This window comes from Balaenoptera physalus (assembly GCF_965194825.1).
Source record: "Balaenoptera physalus genome assembly, chromosome: 3".
Lineage (NCBI taxonomy): Eukaryota > Metazoa > Chordata > Mammalia > Artiodactyla > Balaenopteridae > Balaenoptera > Balaenoptera physalus.
The window spans coordinates 30,266,145-30,288,049 of NC_138890.1; the positions used below are offsets into that span (position 1 = coordinate 30,266,145).

The window sequence follows — 21,905 nt, forward strand, 5'->3', positions numbered from 1 at the left end:
TTTGCTGAACATTTTACCCTCAGATTAGTCAACTCCTACTCCTGATAAGTTTATGTTCATTAAAAAGGAAGGGGATGGGCCACAGTTGAGGCACAATCTCTCTATGCTTCACTTTCCTTATCTAGACCACAGAGAAATAATTGTGCCTACTCCAAAGCATAACATGTGTGATAAAGTATAAAGAGGAAATACGCCTGGCCTTAAAAAAAAAAAAAGGAAGGGGAGGGCAGGTTGAAGACATGAAATCTCCAGCAGTTCATGTCAGCAGGGACCCTCTTGCCTCTGTTGATAGGAAGAGGGCTGACCATCTGGGGATGGTCTGGTATGAATTACCAACAGTTCTTAACCAGTTTGGCCTCAACCGTGCCAATACTGCCCCTTTGGAGGTCATCAAGAGTAAGATTTCAGTGGTCACCTTCAGACTTTGGACTTTTCACTTCAGGATCAGTTTGTAAAGAACCTGAATTTCCAACCTGGCTTCCACCATGAGCCTAAAATGAGGTCATGGCTCCAGGCTATGGAACTGGCATGCAGGGACCTTCAGAAATGACCGACAGGGGTGTTTTAACAATTCCTGGTTTACCTGTGATTTGGAATGCACAGGCTCCAAGAATTCTACAGGTACATGTGTGCCTGCAACTGGAATGGCCTCCCCATCCCCTGACGCGATTACGTACCGAATTAGATCGCTCCTTAGTAAAGGCCCCATCCACCTTACCGTTCCCCTTTCGTTGTCATGTTCTATTTAGTTTTCATCGTAATTAATTCTCCTTCTGTGTCTAATTTCCCAAAGATACAGTAAGCTGCTCAAGGACAAGACTATGTTTATCACTGTTGATTTCCTTCCAGTGTTGCATTCATCAATGTTGGCTTGATGAGTAAACATGTCTGTTATGTTCCTGACGTTCAGGGATTCCCAAGTGGTGGGCGTGTGGGCAAGCACAAAATGGCCATTTATGAAAGGTGTGGAAAGAACAATCTCCAGAGTGGACCTCAGGTTGTACATACAATGCCTTTTTCTGGGGAAGTGTGTGTTGATTGTAACTGACCCTAACTGTAAACTGACATGAAACAAAAACACCTCAACAGCTGGCATGTGATCCAGGGGCTATCCCCACCCCCATGTTCTATTTTAGAATAGTTGTAAAAACAACCATTTCCATTCTTATCCTTATGAATCTACCAGAGAAGAAGAATGAGATCAAAAGAGAGAACATCAAAGCTACATGTTAAATTTAGATAAACTCTTTCTAAATGTAGGGAGCATGCCTTCTATTTCCAAGAGACTTGAGCAGAGAGATCTATAGAGTTGCGACCCATGCTGATTGTCTGAGAGAGGGTAGAGGAAAGAGTTTTGAACCAGGGTGCCCAAGATTCAGATTAGAGACTGTGCAAATACGAACAAGTATGAGAAATGATGGGCTTTCTCAAAGTATTGAGAGGGCTTCCAGGACAAAGTAAATTGGTTCCATGTCAGTGCCCCATAAGACTCATGCTAAGCTTTAGGTCAGGGAGGGCAAATGAGTGCACATGAGCTACTATTCTCCCTTCCTGCACCTCTGCAGGGGCAGATCATGGCATCTTGTCCTCCCGAGCCTAGGAAGAGCCTAAAAACCTTCAATGTAGCGCCCTGGCTGGGATTTGGGAGCGGGCGGAGTTGGCAAGAGAAAACTCACTTGCCATCTCTGATCTAGGTAACACTTGTGGGATACCTCCTGGTGGGAAGACTAGAATCAGCATCATTTCTTACTTGCACTTCTTCCCTTGCACACTCAAACAGGAAAATAGTAAGAAGCGTGGCTACCCATGCCTAGTGATAAGAGCTTCCAAGGGCTGTTTCTGACATGAGGGTTATATATTGAACTTGTCCTGGGTGGAAGAGAAAGTTACATCAAATCACCACCAATGGGCTCCCGTTGCACTTTCCTTCCACCCAAAAGGTGGAAGAGGGTAGAACGTAAGGAGGAAACAATTGTCGTTATTAATTGATAAAATAGTTAGGATTATTTTCTTTATTCATATGGTAACTGTTTTTCTTCTGCATAAACTCCAAGTGGTGAAAAAAATTGGATTGTCTAGAAGGTAAGAATGGATTTTATTTAAAACTAGGTGCCTGGGAAATCAAATTTAAAATATGACCTACTTAAATTACTCAGGGAAAAAAAAAAGTAGAGAATAGTCAGGTCAGGGAGTTCTCCACATTCTTAATGCAGCCTTCCTTCAATATGTTTGCTGTATGTTCACCAGGAGGGTGGCAGAAAATGAAAAACACTGTGATGTTCTCCAGAAAGCAGGGCACTCGACAGGTTCCGCTGATGTCACATAAAAAAAGCGGAAGGCAGGTTAAAGAAGAACGACGCCCTCTAGTAACCCATTTAGCATGGGACAGAGGGCAAATGTCAGATGAGCGCCCTCCAGTGGTCACTGGGCTGACCTGCACGGAGAACTCCTTCCCTCCGGGTAACAGACTGATCCTCAGACACAACTCAACCCAGAGCATCACAGTATATGTAAGGCTCAGCCTGGTCCTCATCTGAGAGGCTGCGCGTGAGGTGGGGACCTCCTGCATTAATAACTTTTCTTATAGTTTTACTATCACTAAATCTACAAGATTTTTTTTTTTTTTTAATGACAGGTTATAGGACAAACAATTCTGACTGCATCTGCCTGGATGTGATATGGAACAGAGGTGGAAAGAATAAGGGTTTTGATGCCAGAAAGACCTGGGTTCAAATCCTGACCCATCACTTACCAGCCTTGGGATTTTGACAAGATCACTGTACTTCTCTGAGACCCACGTTCCCCATCAAAACATTCTCTCTCAGAGTTGATGGGAGCATTAAGTGTGCTGAAATGCCCAAGGACTCAAAACAGTAGCTGACACCTGGTTTGTAAGTAACGGACGTTCCCTTATGAAATTCCAAACTGAATCTCCAGACTGACTTCAAGGGTTAATAAAATTAAAAATGCAGTAGGTCTCAAAGGCACACACACCCCCAGCACCGCCAGAAAAGCATCAAATAATACTAATAGAAAGACATCATCTTTTTCTTCCCCTAGTCTTCTCTGGTTGTGGGCGGGAGATGGTTCTGGAATCACATGTGGAAAGTTTTATGTCCCTGTCTCTCTCCCCTGTTCCGAAGGCTTTCCAGGAGCACAGCATTGTACATTCAACGTTCTATTTAAAATTAATTAAAATGTTTGCACAAAGTGACCATTCCTGTTTTACTAAATCTAGTAAATGGAAGCTCTAAGACTTGCGCAGAAGAAAAATATACCACTGCCACTAAGGACTGACAAGTTAACAGGCTGATGACCAAGAAAAATGACACAATTTAGATTCACCTAAATGGTGTAAGGGTCATTTTAATGGTCAAGCTGGAGCTTTATTTTTCTCCCCCCGAAGTTCTCTGTAAGGGATGAAATGAATTATCAGAATTATTTACTCAGTGGGAAGTAACAGGACAAACCACCCGTGTCTGCTGCTTTAAGTTAAACGGGTCCCATCTACTTGGAGCTTACAGTACAGAGACTACCTGGAGAGAAGGTAGAGGGGGTTGAGGAGGCCCAGCCAGCCAGACAGACAGAGGGAAAAATGCCTGCAACTTGACAAGTCATTTGTGGGCTGGGCTAGATATGCAGAGGGACTTTCGAATAATGTGTCTTTTTAAAAATAGGGTTGCCATATGATTCTGCAGTCCCACTTCTGGGCATATATCCAGACACAACTATAATTTGAAAAGATACACGCACCCCAGTGTTCATAGCAGCACTATTTACAGTAGCCAAGACATGGAAACCACCTAAATGTCCATCGACTGATGAATGGATGAAGAAGATGTGGTACATATATACAATGGACTATTACTCAGCCATAGAAAAAATGAAATAATGCCATTTGCAGCAACATGGATGGACCTAGAGATTATCATACTAAGCGAAGTCAGACAGAGAATGACAAATACCATATAATATCACTTATATGTGGAATATAAAACATGACACAAATGAACTTATTTACAAATCAGAAACAGACTCACAGACACAGAGAACAGACTTGTGGTTGCCAAGGGGGAGGGGAGTGGAGGAGGGACGAACTGGGAGTTTGGGATGAGCAGATGCAAACTATTATATATAGGATGGATAAACAACAAGGTCCTACTGTACAGCACAGGGAACTATATTCAATATCCTCTGATAAACCATAATGGAAAAGAGTATGAAAAAGGATATATACATGTATAACTGAATCACTTTGCTGTACAGCAGAAATTAACACAACATCATAAATCAACTATACTTCAATAAAATTAAAAAACAAAAAACAAATAATGTGTCTTTTAAAAATGATTTGAAATCTGATTGAAACCCTTCTGGAAAAGAGACTTGAGAATACTTGAACCTAGCACTCTGGGTAAAGTGTCAAAAATTGTACTAACAATTGGTTGCCTCACATCGCAGTTAGTCAATGAAAACTTATGAAGAAGCTAATATGTGCTAGTAGCTGGGTTAGGTGGTAGGGAAAAGGGACAGAGAAACAAAGATGCCTTGAGTCTCCTGAAGCAACTGAGGATATAATATTTGGATCATGGAGGTGAGGCAAACAAAGTTCAGTGTCCTCGAAACCAAAACTGGTGTCCCGTTGTCTTTCGAGACTGTGGACGCAGCTTGGTGCTGAGCAGAAGTCAGGAAAGGCAAGTTTTGCTTCTTGCTCCATCCTTGCAATTGACAATCTATGGGGTTGGCCTGCAAGTTCGTTTGTGTTTTTCCATAACATCTTACAGGGCGGTGTTAGACACTGTATTTGGCAGACAATAAAGTTTGACCTCTACTGCGCACTATACTCAGAAATAAATCCGATACAGATTAAAGATCCAAATAGAAAAAAAAAAAAAACTACAACAGTATTAGAAAAAATATTGAAGACTAATTTTATTTTCTTGAGAGTGGGATATATAAAAAAGACATAAATTCCAGAAACCAAGAAGATCAGATTTGATCACTTAGAATTTAAATCTTCTGCATGATAAAGAACACCCTAAACAAAACTGAAGGATGAGCAACCCTGGGAAAAAATATTTTCTAACATATTTCACAGAATAAAGTTTGATATATGAAATACACAAAGAGCTCTTACAAATCAATAAAAACAGACAAACGAATGAAAACCTGGGCAAAGGACATAAATATAATTATACACCGTCAATAAAAGTATGCAAAGATTCTCAGCTTCATTAGCAATTCAATAAGTATAGATAAAAAATGAGAAATAATCCTTGACTTAGATTAAAATAGATCTATAAGCTTTTATATATAGAATGGATAAACAAGGTCCTACTCTATAGCACAGAGAACTATACTCAATATCCTATGATAAACCATAATGGAAAAGAATATAAAAAAAGAATGTATATATATGTACAACTGAATCACTTTGCTGTACAACGGAAATTAACACAACACTGCAAATCAACTGTACTTCAATTAAAAAATTAAACAAAAAAACAACAACAAAAAATCTAAAAGACTGATAACCCCCAACACTGCCATGGCTGAGGGGAAACGGGCTCTGTCACAGTGGGTAGGGGCAGAAATCCAAACTAGCTTCTAGGGGGATCACTTGTCCCTATCTGAATAGCTGTCTGACATCCCATGCCCAACGGAGAAGCCTGTTGACGCTGGTCCCTCAGTTTTCCCTCCCTATTAAATGGTCAGGACAAGAAAGGACTGTTTTTGTAGGAAGAGTGAGGAGGTTGGAAAGCAGAACTAAGGAGCAATGACGAAAGTATAAATGCAAAAGATCACCAGGCATCCTGTTCATGATGATCGCCTCTGACCAGAACAGCCCCCCACCACCTTCCTGCCTGGACCACTCAGACACTCTAGTTGGTCTCAGTGCGGTGGCGGGGGGGGGGGCAAGATCCAGCAGGCCCCCCGTGAAGAGAGGAAAGTGAAGGATGCTTCTGACAGACGGGGGCAGAGTCTCTGGCTCAGAGAGCCAAAGTTCAGGTGCACCCACTTCCTCATTCCCGTTCTGTCAGATGGCATATTAATAAGCCAGGAAGTGATTCAGGGAAGAATTTCCAGAAGGACGAAAAACTCATCAGGTGTGTCAGATCTCTGACATTCAGGAGCCATGTGGGGAAAGAAGCACGGGCTGACTTAAGCACGAAAGTATGGATGCTTTAATTAATCCGGGGTGAATTTAATTGCTTTAGTTAAGTGGAAATCGGGTTAAAAATGATGCAGAGCATGCTGGGGTGTGTTAAAAACATGACATATGAGTTGGATGAATCGATAAATTAAAAGTGCACAGATGTTTTAATTAAACCCAGGGAAGTTAACGAAGATCGCAAGAGACTTTTAAGCCTATGATTAATTCAACTCATTTAAAATACCTGTAGAGATACGGGGATGCCTCCATTTTGAGAGTTATAAAAGTTCTCGATCGATAAGTGCTTAAGCTGTTCTTAAAAAAGTTTAAGTTTTTTTTTTTGTGTGTGTGTGTGACTGAACAGCATTAATTATATAATGAATATTTAAAATTTTCAGAGTACACAGTAAGCTTTTTGCAGCTCAAGTCCAGATTGAAGTAGCTTTTCATTCTTTTTATGCTTTAAGCATTGAGACCAGCTTGCAAATTACTGGTGTCTCATTACCCACAAGTGTGGGAGCTTCCCCAAGACATGAAGGTCTGTTTATTCACTGCCGTCTCCCCAGCAGGTAGAACAGTACCAGGCAGTGTAGGCTTATGAGTTAGCCCGAATTTCCCTTCGTTTTTACCAGCTGTGTGACTATGGACACTATTTTTCGCCTCAATTTCCTTATCTTTAAAATGCGACAAAAATTCTGCATTAAAAACTCATGGTGTTTTTAAGAGGATGAAATGAAATAATGCCTGTGAAGTGCCATGTACAATGCCTGGCACATAGTAAGAAATCTATAGATTTGATTTTATTATCATTATTTTTATTAGGAGAAAATTGTTCCAAATCATCCCATCACAAAGAGACAAGAGGGGGGAAACACTCTCTTTCCCAGCACCCATCCCAGCTGACCTCTCTAAAGACTGGTTTATTTCCCAATACGGAAGTTTTTTCTAAAACCGGAGTACTTCCCCGCCTCTGTACACATCACACCTACAGCTAGTTTCTCCGGAGTTAGGCACTCTGCTTTCTAAGACTGTTCTGCAACTTATCTAGTAGTTTAAAAAGGAAACAAAAAGTTTTTAGTCTCAGAAGCGATTTGACTTGGGGGAGGGCTGACTGAGGTAGGTCCTGCCAAGTGATTTATGTTTGGTGATGCAACAAGCATGGGAAACAGCGGGAGTGGGCACGTTCTAGAGGCATGGACTCACATGAGGGCACCACATAAAGGGCACTGCAGCTTCCAAACTGGGGAGGCAGGCATCCTCCGCACCTGCTTGGCAAGCTGGGGAGAAGTAAGATAAAAGTGGTAGCGCTGCTCCTGTTCAGTTCTCTCTGGGCCATATGAGCAGAGTCCAAGGGCAACGTCATCCAGACTCAGACTTGGATGTGCGCGTAAGTCATTTGGGGATGCTGTGAGAGTGAGATTCTGATTCAGAGGGTCTGGTGTGGGGCCTGAGGGTTTGGATATCTAACAAGCTCTCCAGGCTGATGCTAGCACCCCAGACCTACTGAATCAGAAACTTTGGGGGGCGGGTGGGGAGAAGCCAGCAAGCTGTGAGTTAACAGGTGATTCTGATACATAGGGTTCTAAAGCCATACCTGGGCTAGTACCTTAACTCCTCTGAGCCTCAGTTTCCTTAGCTGTGAAATGGGGATGATAATGATGCATGACGTGAGGATGACACAAGACCACTCTGGTTAAACCCTCTGCACAGTGCCTGGCGCGCACTTCGTGCTGAATATGTGCAGAGGTTCTTCGACTGTCTTATCAAAGGTGCCTTCGCCAAGCGTGGAGACTCACTTTCTGCAAAGCACGAACCAAGGGCCCAGCTTCAAGCCCCACCTCCTGGGTTCTTGCTGCCAAGGAATTCCTGCACGTTTTCTCAGGTCAGGGGTGGGACGAAGGAGAGGTGGGATTCAGCCTCGAACTGCAGTGGGTGGTGGAATGGCTCCTGTAGGCAGCAGACATGGCCCCTGGCCTGTCTGCATTACAGGAGATTGCGGGGGGCAGCTGGGGATGGCAGAGGAAGACAGGTGTGAAAGATGGAGGGTCTGAAGGAACATGCTAGGTGGTTCCAGGAAGGACAGGCGAGCTCTGATCATCTTTCCCGAGAGAGGTGAGGCCAGCTGTGAAAGGGGAAAGTGGCTTCTTTGCTAAGGATGTTCTGAGGGAAGCATTTCTGGGGCGGTGGGGAGGACCCCTACACCTCTGGTGGGGAGGAAGGGGCTTGTCATCTCTCTCCTGAGCGCAGACGTCCACTCAGGGGAGGAACTGATGGGGAGACGGGAAAGCAGTGGGTGGGGTGGGGTGAAGCCAGCCAGGAGAGTCAGGCGGCTGCGCTGTCTGTGAGGGCTTTGAGAGTGAGTGGTCACGGCCCCCCTTTTCGGGGATCTTCCTGCCAAGTTAGGAAAACCAAGTTAGGGCCATAAGCCTCAAAGTCAGCCAGACATGGCCTCAAAATCTAGCCTGCAGTGGGACCTTCGGCAAGTAGCTTATTTTCTCTAAGTCTCTGTTTCTCCTGTAAAATAGGGATATTAACAATGATTTCAAAGGCTTGTGAAGATTAATGCTGGCTAATATTTATGGAGCATTTAATACACGCCGAGCGCGGTTCTACATGCTTTACACGCATTGACTTTTTAGGCCTCACAGCAATCCATCAGGTGGTATTGCTACTGCCCCCATTTTATGGATGAGACAACGAAGGCCCAGAGAGGTTAAGTAATTTTCTAAAATGGGAACGGTTAACTAGAGGAGCATGAATTCAAACCTAGCCAATTCAAACTCTACAGCTTCCATTCTTAATAGCTTTGTCCTTCTGCGATGATGCAGCTAAACTGCAGAACAAATGGTATTTCTTTTCTGTAAACTCTTGTTGGTTCCTCCTTTGTTTCATTCCTCTTTTATCCCTCCCTCACTTGCTCTCTCCCTTCCTTCATTGAAATTTGTGTCTCGATGCTGGCTGATTTATCCCTGTGTGATTAATCCAACAAATTAGAATCTTGTTTTCTAGCATTCACTTTGTCTTGTACATTTTCCAGCAATGTTTTCATCTGTATGATCCTTGACGCCTAAATTCAAGCCCTTAGACATTTAGAGAGCACTTACTATCTCCTGGGTGCCAAACTAGGTGCAGGGAGATACAAAGAAAACAGCTGGAAGCTTGTGATCCAGTGGGAGAAACCAATGTAACCCCCCAGCTAGAACATGGCACAGGATGAAAGGCCACTGCCAAGGTGTCGCCAAGTCCTGTGTGACTGCAGGGTTCTCTCTGTGGGTGCATCAGGGAGGTGGTGACCTGGGAGCTTGGTCCTCAAGGATCAGCAGCGGTTTGATAGGAAAGTTTGGGAAGGATGAGAACATTCCAGTCAAGAAAATGGCATGAGTAGAGAGGAAGAAGCAGGGCCGTGGTGTCTGTGAGGAACAAGTAGCCGGAATCTATGGTGTACGGGACTTAGCAGGAGATGGTGCCAGAGGAGCTCAGATCACGGAAGACCCTGAACCTCATTCTAAGAAATATGTTACTTATTCTCAGCATATGGCCCCTGACCACCAGCATCAGGGCCCTACTGGCGGATAATTAAAAACGTGCACGTGCCTGAGCTATACACCAGTCCTACTGCTTCAGAACCGGCTGGCATGGGGGGAAGAGCCTGGGAATATGCATTTATAACAATCTCCCCAGATAAATGCCTTTAAACCAAAGATTGACAACCACTGTGGGAGGCAACTGGGAGCCACTGAAGGTGTTTGGGGAGAGCAGTGTCATGTTCCTCAGAGCTCTGGGAGAACGCCGCAGGTGGCGAGTAGGAGGAATGCCATCACGGAGAGCTGGTGGCCAAGTGAACAGGGCAGCGGCTGTGAGGATAGGAGAACAATGTGTTGGAGGTCGATGAAACAGGAGTTGGCGAATGATACGATGAGGGAGGTGATGGACTGGCCCAGCTTGGGGCTGGGAGGACAGTGGCTCAGAGCCAACAGGTTCCGATGTCAGACAGACTTTGTTTCAAATGCCTGCGTTGCCACTCTCCACCTAGTAAACCCTAGTTTCCTCTCCTTAAGGTTTCTGGGGTTCAAACCCAAATCCTAGTGTGCAACTGCCACACAAACTTGCAAAGCACGTCTTCCTTACACCTCACATCTTCTGAGGTGAATGCATCTCGTGGCTGGTCTAGCGTTAAGAGGCCAGGCCAAATTGCTTGGTTTGAATCCTAGCAATACCGCTTATGAGCTGAGTGATCTTGAGTGCGTTACTTAACCTCTCTGTGTTTCATTTTCCTCCTCTGTAAAAGGGGATAATAGTCATCTATAAAATAGGACAATTAATAATTCAATGAGATAACTATGCAGTTGCTTAGTGCAGTGGTTGGCTCATAGTAAGAACTCAATAAATGTCAGCAATGATGATGACGATGATGATGATGATTTGACGTTTGTGCTAGAACTTGGCCGAGAAGGACTGAGTAGTGGGTACGTTTGCCAGGTAATGGGAGAAAAATGGCAAGATCCCCATTCTGTTTTCTCAAGGCTCCACAGAAACTGGGTAGGAGCGGAGACCGACCCCCAGAGAGAAGACTTCATGTTCCCGTGGTTGTGGCATTTCTGGGCTTCCCCTGACAGCTGATCAGCAGCAGGCATTGTCATTTCTAATCGCTATTAAACACGCATTACCGAACAAGGAAGGTTCTGGTGTGTTAAGTTTCTACTGCAGGTCGGGGCCTTAAGCTCAGCACCAAATATGCCATCTGAGAAGCCAGTGTCAAAACAAGATCATCAGAAGCCTTGGATGTCTTCTGAAAGGCAAGACTGCTTTACACGCAACCCAAGGAAGCATCTTAAGTCATTGAGAGACCTTCCAATAAACGTCAATGAAAGAAAAAGGAATCAGAGTTGCATCTAGCCCACAACAAATAGCATAGAAGTGTAGTAATGAGAAAGTCATGCAAGGGGATTAGTAATAACAGAAAAAACCATAAACTAAACAATAACTGAATCATAAGCACGGTTCTAGCTGGACAAGAGAGGCACCTGATGGAAAATGGTACAGGTTATTGGGAAAGAAACGCCATCTTTCCTCAAGCTCTGAATCTGAACAGATTGCTTACTGCATTAAACAATTAATGAAATTCTATGCTAGAAGACACTATTCAGTGTAGCTCCTTTACTAGACTCTCCCTCCATGGAATTTTCTTCACATTTCCCGATACTAATTGACTATTTTCATAGATCCACACTTTGTTGCTTCATGAACTTCCTTATCTTCTCCTTAATAACATCTATAGCATTCAGAGCCCACAACCCCGCATTTTGGACTTACGCTTACATTTCCCACTTACTTATCACGTGCATCCACCAGACCGGAAGCTCTCAGAAGGCAGGCCCTGACGTTCTTGCCCATCATTGTATTTCTGGTGCTTAGTGCAGCACCTGGCTCACAGCAGGCACATGACAAGCATTTGCTGGATGCACGAATAAGCTTGGTCCCCTTGACTGATTTGGAACAAGGTGTTAGAACCCTCATACATTCTTTTGGGGTGAGGGTCAGTTCCACTTTGACATCTGAGCCCCTCGGAGCCCCCAGTTTGGTGGGGGCTGAGGAATGAATGCCCTGCAAATTCATGCTGACTGCTTCCTCCATTCACTGCGAGGATGTCTTCGGATGCCTGATGCAGACTGGCAGGTTTATCAGGAGACAAGGAGCTGTCGTCTGCACCGCTCACCCGAGGGCACGGGAGGTGCAGCATGAGGTCAGGAGAGTAAATCCGCATTTCTGTCACTTGGACATACACCCGGCCGCTCGGATGTGATGGGAATCTCGCTTGCTAATGTGGCGAATTCTCCCTCTGGCAGGAGGGCCTGAGTCTGCAGTAGCAGAAACTGGCAGACCCAAGGCATCCTGGGCACAGCTGGCAGTGCAGGAACAAAGGGGAATGCGAGTTTGTGATGCGGGTGGACCTGGGCTCGGGCCCTCCTAAGGGCTTTTATCAAGAAAGAAGGGACATGATTGTGGGCCACGGCCGGGAGATGGCATGCACTGTTCAGGGTAGCAGGGGCCTAGGGACCAGCTGTCTCTCCTCTCTGCACTTGCTAGCTCGATTACCTCACCCTGGCTGCTCCAGGTCACTCCCTGCTAACACCTACGAGCTTCCTGGGCTCAAAAGTTGTTTGTGAGTAGCAATGTGTCATAGTCACTGACAGACTGTGCTGGACCAATGGGATACGGCCACCCAAGCATCTCTGCCTTAGGCGCGAGGGGTGAGCAGAAGGTACACACATGCTCACACACACAACCACATTTGAATCTTTTTCTTGTTAAAGATCAGAAATGCATCTTTGATAGGATTCACTGAGGAGGGCGTAGCATCTTGCGAAAAATGCATAACCTCCATCTAATCACGAGTAAACATCAGACAAACCCACATCCAGGGACAAGCTGAAAAATACCTGACCAGTACTCTCCAAGACGGTCAAGGTCATGAAAGACAAGAAAAGAGTGAGGAGCCCTCGCAGATTGGAGGGGACTAAGGAGACATGACAGCTAAACACAATGCGGGATCTGGACCAGAAAAAAAAAAAAAGGGGCAAAATTAGAAACAGGTCTGTGAATTAGTCAATAGCATCGATCAATGTTAATTTCCTGCTTTCACTAACTGAACTTTGATAATTTAAAATGTTGACATTAGGGGAAGCTGAGTGAACTCTGGGAACTCTATGTGCTATTTTTGCAACTTGACTGCAAGACAAAAATGCTTTTAATATAAAAAGCTTAAAATATTGGGGGGGGGGTGGTGGTTAAAATAGGATTTATCTCACACTGTTGATATGAGAACAGATAAGATAGTACGTAGCATGTGCTTACACAATGCCTGGTACATCTTTAATACGTAATAGCTATTAGTTGTTATTAAAACTATCCGGAATGGAGGCTTAGCCGACCACAAGTAAATCAGGAGCTAATCGTTAGGTTTACCCATTTGGAGCTGGTAGAGTTAAATCTGTGTGCCTATTTTTACTGGGCGCTCACTATATCACACAGGTGTAGGTAGTGAATTTTGTTATTTTCAGGAGCCCGTACTTAGGAGATGAGATGCTCAAGGCTTGAATTTCTCTAGGAGCCAGGCTGCCTCACATGTGCTATATATACAGTAGGACCCAATCTGGGGATTCTCGATGTGAAATGAATGTGTGAGAAGCTGACTGAGACTGACTGCTCAGGGCGGTGCAAAGATTCCTTTCTTGAATGCAAATCAAAACTCCAATGAGGTACCACCTCACACCAGTCAGAACGGCCATCATTAAAAAGCCTACAAATAACAAATGCTGGAGAGGGTGTGGAGAAAAGGGAACCCTCCTCCACTGTTGGTGGGAATGTAAATGGTGCAGCCACTATGGAGAACAGTATGGAGGTTCCTCAAAAAACTAAAAATAGAGTTGTCATATGAGCTAGCAATCCCTCTCCTGGGCATATATCCAGACAAAACTATAATTCAAAAAGATACATGCACTCTATGTTCATAGTACACTATTTACAATAGCCAAGATATGGAAAAAAATCTAAATGTCCATCGACAGAGGAATGGATAAAGAAGATGTGGTATATATATACACACAATGGAACACTACTCAGCCATAAAAAAGAATGAAATAATGCCATTTGCAGCAACGTGGATGGACCTAGAGATTATCATACTAGGCAAAGTAAGTCAGAAAGAGAATGACAAATACCATAGGATATCACTTATATGAATCTAAAATATGACACAAATGAACCTATCTACAAAACAGAGACAGACTCACAGACATAGAGATCAGACTTGTGGTTGCCAAGGCAGAGGGGGAGGTGGGGAAGGGATGGATTAGGAGTTTGGGATTAGCAGATGCAAACTAGTATATATAGGATGGATAAACAACAAGGTCCTACTGTATAGCACAGGGAACTATATTCAATATCCTCTGATAAACCATAATGGAAAAGAATACAAAAAAAATATATATATATAAAACTGAATCACTTTGCTGTACACCAGAAACTAACACAACATTGTAAATCAATTATACTTCAATAAAATTAAAAATAAAGGGAAATATTCCTTTCTCAGTAGATTTAAAGGCGGCACCAACATTTCCTATTTATTGCCATGGATTCCAATTTTCTCTTTTTTAACTTTTCATTTTGACCTGAGTCCTTTTAAAATAAATTCATCTATGTAAACCTAATGGGTAGACTCAAAGAAATATGTGAAGGAAATAAAAATTCTGATGGCCCATGAATTTGGCAAAAAACATAAAGGTGGTACATGAAAGAGCAAAGTGTGGGAAACAAGGGTTTAGAGTGTCTCCAAAGACCGTCATTGTTAATGAAGTAGCTTAAATTTCAAAAATACTAAGGAAGCAACATCTTTAGGGCAAAGCGGTAGAAGCTTACTCCTGACATTCTGAAGCCAACTTTGCCAAGAATAAATGGGGAAACGAGGAGAAAGCAATCTTAGCCTCTGAACGCTTCAATTTTGTCCACTGTAGGCATCAACAGCTGAATTAAACAACAGCTGAATTAAAATATACAAGTTCAGAGGCTGATCTCAGGAACAGCTTCTGAGTATGCAGGAGGAACTACTCCTAACAGCCACTCGATATTTGTTTCGTGAGGATCAATTATATACCATGGCTAATGCATGCTCGGAGCGTGCGCCCGGCCACGGTACAGGTGGTGAATGCAAAACGCACACCGAGAGGCCTTTTAAGCAGCTAAATGCACACTCCATTACAGATCCATAACGCAGAATGGACGCTCATCTGCAAATGGATCGAGAGTGAAGAGTTCTTAAATGGCTGGGGTACTTAGGGCTGAAAGGCTGATCCCCGGATGTGCAGTCAGAGCACACACCGTTTTTAGGATTAATAATACATTGATGTGTGTCAGTGTTAATATACATTTACAGCTCACAGGCCCTGCAGCTGAGGGTTCAGCCCATTTGCAGCCACAGAAAAAAGGACTATTCTGTCCTTCCTCTCATTAAGGCCTTCACTCCTAGGAAATTAGATTACGCAAGGAAAGCCATTCGAATGCTACTGAGGTTTTCCCTCCTTTAAAGCCTTTGCTCTGAAAAGTACATGGCACCGTGCGGCAGGGTGTCATCTACCTGCCTCATCAGAGCCCTTCAGAACCGGAGCAAAGGGCTGGCTGCGAGAAGCACCAGGCTCCAGTGTCTGCTTGGGCACGTGTCCACATGCCCCCGGGGCAGAGCGTGCCAAGGTGAAAAGCAGCCAAGAGAACGGTCCGGTGGCTTCGTGCTCTCTTTTCCTTTTGTATCTGACAGGTTTACCAACCCTTTATGAACGTATCCATAGGTGGTGTCATGTAGGAATGAGTCTCACACACATGCAACCAAATCCAGAACTTCAGGCACTTAAAAGAGTCCTATTCACTGATCAGTCAGCATTCAGAAGGATGGGGATTGCAAATCTTTGAAATACTGTGAATATCTGAAACACGATTTTCCCAAGCCATTGTGATTTAGCTTTTCCAGAGCGGCTTGATTAATGACTGCCTCTCTCTCAGAACATCAAGGTAGGATGGTTTTTTAATGAAGAGCACATAAAAGGATGAAAATATTATATGAATGTATAAGTAAATATACTATGACATATGTAAATAAAAGATGGTAAAACTAAACCCTCCGAGGGCTCACAATGTGTTCTGCTAAGAGCTTAGGGTGTATTCTTGCATTCCATCCTCACAATGAATTTAGGAAGGATTTCCCCACTTTCCCAGAGGAGGAAACGGAGATTCAGAAATGTTAGATCTCTGTGCTCAAGATCACAGAGATCCTGAATGGCTGAGCTTGGGATTGGAACCCAGGAACGCCTGACTCCTGAGCAAGGGCCTGGAACCTCTCCATCACTGTTTTTCAGACTCACTGGCAGGTGGGGAATCAGTGTAGTCAGTGTATTTCATTTTTAAAAAGTGAAACAGGACAGAATAGAAAAGAAACATGAAGTGTTGTTTGTGAAAGTCTCATTTTAATTTTATGGTTGTATTTATCTAGAATGTACACTTGTGTGTGTGTGTGCACATACCATGTCTAAAAAGTGTGAGAACCTCTGCTCTCCACTGCACTTGCCTGTGATCGCACTGCTTGAAGGTCAAGCTCAAGGTCTCTTGCTACCTAGGTATGCAGCCCTAAGTCCTCTGTTCTTGTGAGAGTCATTTTCTTTCTTATAATACTTTCCCCCCAAGAATCCCAGGGCCCCCGTCATTCTGTGCCAAGCAGTGTAGATAAATTAATAATACAATTTAAAACCAATTCCACCAAGCTAAATAGCACTTCCTAGATTAAGAGCATAGCTGGCCAGAATGAATGAAATTTACTAACCCTGAGATGCTTAATCTTCCATTACATGGATGTTAATGATTATAAGAACGGAGTGATGGTAATTCACTTCTGCTTTTACAGGAAATCTAACCATCTCATTTTTAGCAAATCTTTCTTCTCAGCACACCTCAATGCCAAGGATACCTGCCCTGCTCCTACAGGTATATTGGCCAGTAGTCATACATCGAAGTCTACTCTTTGCCAAAGCGTTAGGACGTGTAGCATGCACGGGTTTACAAGATATCCCAGTGGAGTTTTCTGGGGAGGCTACTTTAGTGCCCCTTCTCCCACCCCTTTTGAGAAGCCTATTTTCTATTTTCCAGTCATAGCAGGGAAGTGGTGGTAAATACCTTTAGCACAGTCTACTCCTAGAAATCCTGGAAAGCAGTGACACAGCCCGGATACACATTCGCCATTCCCATGGCAGTTACGTGGACAGTCCTGCACTGAATCTGAAAAAGAGAGAAATTGAACAATTACTTTTTTCTCTGCCTGCTGGTGAAGCAATTTAATAGTCAGCCATCCACTGTTTTTCAGGAGCAGTGGTAGTAACCTCAGATGCCTACACAGGACCGGTAGGGAGAAGTGAGTGAAGGAGGAGAACAGGGATGGGTGGAGACTAGGGCAACTTGAACAATGCATGGATGTAACCACTGCTCTCCATGTGATTAGCCCAGGCAGGAATATGGGGCTAATACTGCTGCAATGTTTGCTTTTCCAAGAGAAACTACTTATCTGGATTTAAAAACTACAATTTTCCAAGTTTCAATGCTGGCAAGTTTTTAAACACTGTAAGCCCCACCCTGCCCCAATATCATCCTGTCAATCTGAGATTTGGTCTGAGATGTGGGATATCAGCTTTTAGCCTTAGGGATAGAGAGTGATTCTCCAAATGACAGTGGCGGCTCCTGATCTCAGATTTATAGAGCAAAAAAATCCCCTGCGTTAAAGAAAGAGAAGTCTAAATACATAAGACTGATCAATTTTGGCATGATTTGGGGATTCATTAAGTAGTAGGTTTGGGGTGGTACAAAAGGCCTTTTATGCCTAGCTTTTTGCAGATCTTATTTTTCATGAAAATCAATTAGTTCACCCTTGTTCTCACCTGTATAGCCATCTTATTTCGTGATTTACCTTGCTATGTGTACTCTCAAGTAATGCCTTCAAAGGGATCATTTTGGAACTTTTTCATGTTGATTTGGGTCTGCACAGAAGTAGTCATACTCTTTTAAAATTATGATTATTATTAACCTAATTTTGCCTTACATTCAGATAAACACATTTAGACTTTCAGGTTCTAAATTACTAAGATGATCAAAAGCCACTATACCCCAAAGATGACATGACACAGTCCTTGGGCAGTTGGGGACACTGGCTTGGTGATATGCAGGAAAGATTAGGAAGTCTAATTGTCCCTAATGGAGTCACCTGTGAATAGTAAGGGAGGTTTTCCTTTAAACCGAATTTCCCATTTATTCCCACTCTGGACTGAAAAACCAAACCACGCCGTAGTGCTTTCTTTCTACAGTGCTTCACTTCTCAGCTCTCTTCTTCCAGAATCCGGGTGTGGTTGGTTTCTGGCACTAGGAGAACTCAATCAGTGTACCTGCTTTTTCAAAATCAGTATCAAGCCAATTTATTTTCTTCTTCTCCTTTTTTTTTTCCTTTGGCTTCGCTGCTTGGCTTGAGGATCTTAGTTCCCTGACCAGGGACTGAACCCGAGCCCTCAGCAGTGAAAACACAGAGTCCTAACCACTGGACCGCCAGGGAATTCCCAAGCCAATGTCCTTAGTGTCTAACAATTATCACTGCAGGCTCAACTCCTTGAGGCTGGCAGAATAAAGGTGGGCTGAGAAGCATCCAAGTGGCTATCGATTTGTTTCATCTATTCATCCTCCCTTCCTTCTTTCATTCAAAAAGCATTAGGTTGAATCATACGAAGTAGCTGCTTTTGCAGGTCAAAAGTCAGCAATTTCACATGATGTCAGGAGACAATTTGCCATGGGTGTCTTGTGCTCCTGAATGTCTTATGAGCAGAGGCACTGACTCCTTAGCTCTGGACTATCTTTTTTTAAAGGCTGTCTGTATAGTGAACAGCCTTGGGAGATAGAGACAGTGTCTGCCTCCAGAGCAAAGGGCAAGTTTACTTAGTATCCAGTATAAATAAAGATAATGTCTCCCTCTGGAGAAAAGAATGAGTAGGCTCACGGCCCATTTGGAGACTCAAGGATAGTAAATTCAGAGTTTCTCTCCTGTCATGTAACCCACTGCCTGTGTAGGTAACACCTGGCTCTGTTTGTGTTGCCCTGTGGGAACTGGGGCTTGGAACTGGCACATATGCTGATACTGTGGATATTACATTGTTCTGAGGAATACAGTCTTTTGTCTCTGACCCAGGAGCACCTCCTCTTCTGATAACATCTATGAGACTGAGGCCGGCTCCTGTGTCAGCTGACAATGAGGGTGAGATCTCAGACCTGCCACAGTCCTTGACACAGGGTTTACTTTATTAACTGAGCAACTGTTATATGCAAGGCACCCTACAAGGCACTGGTGAATACAGCAGTGACTAAGACAGACACAGTCCCTGCCCTCACAGAACTTCCACTGTCACAGAGAACACAGGCCAAAAAAATTACCAAATCAAATAAAAATTGTGATATGTGCTTTGAAGAGAATAGGATACTGTGATAGGGACTAAGAGGAGGAAGCTACTGAGAAAGGACAGTCAGGGAGGGCGTCTCTATTCTATGCAGGGGACATATAAGGGTGAGCTGGAACAGCCAAGTGAAAAGCAAGGTGAAGAGTATTCCAGGCAGGGGAATTCCCTGGAGGTCCAGTGGTTAGGACTCCGTGCTTCCACTGCAGTAGGCCGAGGTTTGATCCCTGCTCGGGGAACTAAGATCCTGCAAGCCTCGCAGCATGGCCAAAAAAAAAAAAAAAGGCAAGCAAGAAAGAGTATCCCAGGAGTATCCCAGGCAGAAGGAAGAGCTGATGCAAAGGCCCTGAGGTGGAAAATAGCAGAACTGAATCCCACGTGGCTGGAGGGTAGCTACAAAGGAAGAGAGTGACCTAAGATGAGTCTGGAGAAACCCAGATCATCTAGGGCCCTGGAGACCATGTGGATGAGTTAAATTTTATTCTGGGACCAATGGGAGCAAATGAAAAATTTTAAACATAAACACGACATTATCCAGCTTGCATGTTCAGAAGCCACTCGGACAGCAAAGTAGAGCTAGATTCTCACTGAGCATCTGGGTCTGGGGATGGTTTGGTGGAGATTGACATGGCCGAGGTCAAAGCTCCCTGTTCTTCAACCTAACATCCTCAGAGATAGAGCAGCGAAGAGAGGAAGCTCTTTGCTACCACAGTCCCAGGGAAAAGGACTAAGGTCTTTGCATAGGCTCTGTGCTGGGCTGGAAGGCCTCCTTGCCCTGTAGCTGAGGTATTTATCCTTAAGTCTCAGTTTAGAAAACATTTAGCTTCTAGGCCTCTTCCTTCCCTACTGCCCTCAACCTGGGTTTTGTACCCTTTCCTCTATCTTCCCCTAATTCCTATAATTGTCTTTTTACCTATCTGTCTTCTCTCATCAAGCTCCATGAGGAAGAGACCAGATCTGAACTGATCACCCGGGTATTCTCAATGCTTGGCACACAGTAGGTCCTTGGTAAATAATCGTTGAAGTGTGTGTGTATGTATGTGTGTACGGGCACGCATCTCAGAGGGTGGGAGAATCCAAAATAAGCAAAAACTGCAGTGAAGAGTATTTTTCATTCATTTCCCCAGGTCTTTTTTTAAAATTAATTATTATTGGAGTAGAGTTGCTTTACAATGTTGTGTTAGTTTCTGCTGTACAGCAAAGTGAATCAGCTATACATATGCATATATCCCCTCTTTTTTGGATTTCCTTCACATTTAGGTCACCACAGAGCACTGAGTAGAGTTCCCTGTGCTATACAGTAGGTTCTCATTAGTTATCTATCTTATGTATAGTAGTGTATATATGTCAATCCCAATCTCCCAATTCATCCCACATCCCCACCACCTTGGTATCCATATGCTTGTTCTCTACGTCTTTGTCTCTATTTCTGCTTTGCAAATAAGCTCAACTGCCTCATTTTTCTAGATTTCAAATATAAGTGATATTATACGATGTTTGTTTTTCTCTTTCTGACTTACTTCACTCTATATGACAGTCTCTAGGTCTATCCACGTCTCTGCAAATGGCACAATTTTGTTCTTTTTATGGCTGAGTAACATTCCATTGTATATATGTACCACATCTGTATCCATTCACCTGTCAATGGACACTTAGGTTGCTTCTGTGTCCTGGCTACTGTAAACAGTGCTGCAATGAACATTGGGGTGCATGTGTCTTTTTGAATTATGGTTTCCTCAGGGTATATGACCAGTAGTGGGATTGCTGGGTCATATGGTAGTTCTGTTTTTAGTTTTTTAAGGAACCTCCATACTGTTCTCCCTAGTGGCTGTATCAATTTACTTTCCCACCATGCCACCCCCCCCACCCAAGTCTTGTCTCTGAAGCATTTCTACAGTTTTTGAGGAAAGAAACAATTATGTAGTACTGCTGAAATATAGAAGGAGCTCACCTCTCTCAGTCCCCTTTTTCCAACACCCAATTAAATATTACTCTTGAAATCTTATCAGCTTTCCTTTTTGTCAACCTGGTTGGACTTTTGTTGAGGAAACAAGGCAGGTGATGAGAGTTAGCCCAGGAAATGGGATTTTTATACAAGTGGAGGCTAGCCTCCCCGAAATCTGCACCGTGCTTCAAGAATGCCACTCTGTTGTACCCTGAGATGAAACTCATTTCTGAAAGCAGGCTGCTTCTCTCCAAAACACAAAGGACATCCCTGAGTCAAAGGTATATTTAGTGTGATGGCTGGTCAACACCCATCTAACATCCTTCCTTCTGTTTCATATCACAGGGGCTTCCGGCGCTCTTGGCTGCTCTTGACGGAGTGTGCTCCGATAATAGATGTGTGTGGGAGGATCTCTGAGCCAAATAAAACACTGCACTTTTCCCTACATTTCAGGCCAATTACTATCATTGCTCTATCAAGATGTCTGCCCAACTATTAGGCCGATTACCTTTGACTTTCTCTTTAAGCTACAGTCCAGACAAGAGAAATCCTCTGGGGAGGATTGCTATTCCCAGCTCCGACAGGCGAATGAGGGTAATGGCCTGGGGGAAGGGCATCTCACTACCACCGTCTGTGTCCAGGTGGATAAAGGCAATGGAGGGCAGAAGCCATTATTAGATAATATGGCCCCCAGACAACTCGCTGTGTGGAAGGGGAAAGGGATTTATTTGGCTAGAATCCAAAGCAATCCAGTGGTTAAGAGCACAGGCTCTGGGAG

General features: G+C 43.7%; 1 protein-coding gene across 15 annotated transcripts in view; it reads right to left on the reverse strand.

The window, feature by feature from the left end:
- Positions 1-21,905, reverse strand: part of TENM2 (teneurin transmembrane protein 2) — a 591,699-nt gene that overhangs the window by 162,801 nt on the left and 406,993 nt on the right. For all 15 annotated transcript variants that reach the window (XM_082456392.1, XM_082456388.1, XM_082456389.1 and 12 more), the window contains one exon: positions 16,874-16,975. In XM_082456392.1, coding sequence (XP_082312518.1) covers positions 16,874-16,975 — 102 coding nt within the window. The remainder of the gene's footprint in view (positions 1-16,873; positions 16,976-21,905) is intronic.